Source organism: Eurytemora carolleeae, unplaced genomic scaffold (assembly GCF_000591075.1).
Source record: "Eurytemora carolleeae unplaced genomic scaffold, Eaff_2.0 scaffold3094, whole genome shotgun sequence".
Classification (NCBI taxonomy): domain Eukaryota; kingdom Metazoa; phylum Arthropoda; class Copepoda; order Calanoida; family Temoridae; genus Eurytemora; species Eurytemora carolleeae.
This window is the reverse complement of record NW_019398995.1, coordinates 1-1,723: the sequence shown is the minus strand read 5'-3', so window position 1 is coordinate 1,723 and position 1,723 is coordinate 1. Positions and strand designations below refer to the sequence as shown.

Below are 1,723 nucleotides of genomic sequence, written 5' to 3'. Positions count from 1 at the left end.
TGGGCTTTTATTGCATGGTTTTATTTCATTCATTTGCTTCATGGAGTTGTTTCTCGAAATTTACAAACAAACAAAAATAGCTTGAATTAACAAAATGCATAATATAATATTAATATCAATTTGCACGCATTAGCTTTTGTGCATCAAGCAATGCAGAATTATTTGAAAAGTTGTGTAGTTCTTTCTCAAGATGTAACATTACCTTTACTTCATTATTGCACCATTTTTGTTCAAAATTTTGATTGGAACGATTAGACATTTAGATTTTTAAGTGTAAAAATCAATACCTGGTTCCGATTTTGAGCATTAGGAAATGCTCCAACTGGTATATACTCCCAGTCCTTGGTGTCTATACCAGTAGCAGCCAGGACTTCATTGTAGAATAGTTTTCCCTTCACCAGCTGGTCAGCCCATCCTGCTCCTCCTTTTTTTCCAGCTTTAACTTCAATTGTAAGCCATTTTCTTAGCTCACCAAAGACTAAGACTATATCGAATTCTTGATCCTGATGAGGTTGACCTGTAAACCTTTGGAACATGCTGACGTTATAGTTAACAAAGAGAGCTGTTCTTGATGTTTTAGGAATACTTGTCAAGTACTGATACATTTCATGTTCAGCATTGTCACCAGTTACATTCCCCATGAAGCTGCCAACTTTGTCCTTCTCTCCCAATTCCACAGTTTCATACATCTGTTTAGCTAACTGATCAGGAGGTAAATCAGGGGTTTGGATAGAACAACCACTATACAACCATTCTTCTGGAAATCTGACACTGACTTCGCTAAGATCTGGAAGATATTGCTTAGCAAACCAGTCTGCAGCTTCAGCAGGTGTCCACTCTCCTTTCTCTCCCCCTCCTAGCAGGTATGTATTTGTGCCTTCTTCTTCTCCCATGTTCTCCATCTTGATTTTTCCTAAAATATAAAAGTAATAAAATCTTTCTCTTCTGGGATACTTTTAATGCTGGATATACACTGTATATAATGGGACCCCTGATCTCCCCCTCATTCTAATTCCCTTACATATTTGTTTGATATTTTAAGTGTATTTAAAAAAATCGTTATTCTATAGATGTTAAGTTAACATTAATCATTTAGAGGAATAAGTGTTGTTTTTGCTTCGCCACTTTATCCTTTTTTCATTTTCCTTTCTTACTGCAGTGCAGATCTTGTGCTTTGTTTAATATCAGAATCTTCCTTTTTTCTTAGAAACCCTATGCTCGCCAAGAAAGAAAGAAAGAAAGAAAGAAAGAAAGAAAGAAAGAAAGAAAGAAAGAAGGAAAGAAAAAAAGAAAGAAAGAAAGAAAGAAAGAAAGAAAGAAAGAAAGAAAGAAAGTACTTATGAAACAGAGGCTTTGGAATCACGCTGAAAAAAAAGCTACAAATAAGATAAAATACATCATAAAATCATACGCACATTGTGTAAGAATTGTTTGCCACAACTTGCATATTTACTAACACACTAGATGCATAATTCAGCACAAAAAAGTGATTTTTTTTGCAAATTCGCAAAATAACATTTTAAAAATTCTGCTGGAAACCTATTTGCAAAATGACAAATTATCAATATTTTAGTAAAGAGGTAATAGGACATGCCAAAATTAATTTTCTATCGTGAAAATTCAATATGTTGACTCACTTTACAGTTCACACTTCCAGAATATTGTGAATCCGATTTTTTCTTGTTTGGTTAAAGAGCTCTCTTAACCCTATTCCTGCTAGGGG

At 34.1% G+C, this 1,723-nt stretch overlaps 1 protein-coding gene across 1 annotated transcript; it reads right to left on the bottom strand.

The window, feature by feature from the left end:
- Positions 1-285: 285 nt before the first annotated feature.
- LOC111717691 (uncharacterized) lies at positions 286-915 on the bottom strand (the record flags this gene model as incomplete). Its single annotated transcript, XM_023493173.1, is given in 1 exon segment — positions 286-915. A coding segment is annotated over 1 exon segment (617 nt), but the record flags the coding sequence as incomplete, so codon positions are not given.
- Between the last annotated feature and the right edge of the window lie 808 nt (positions 916-1,723).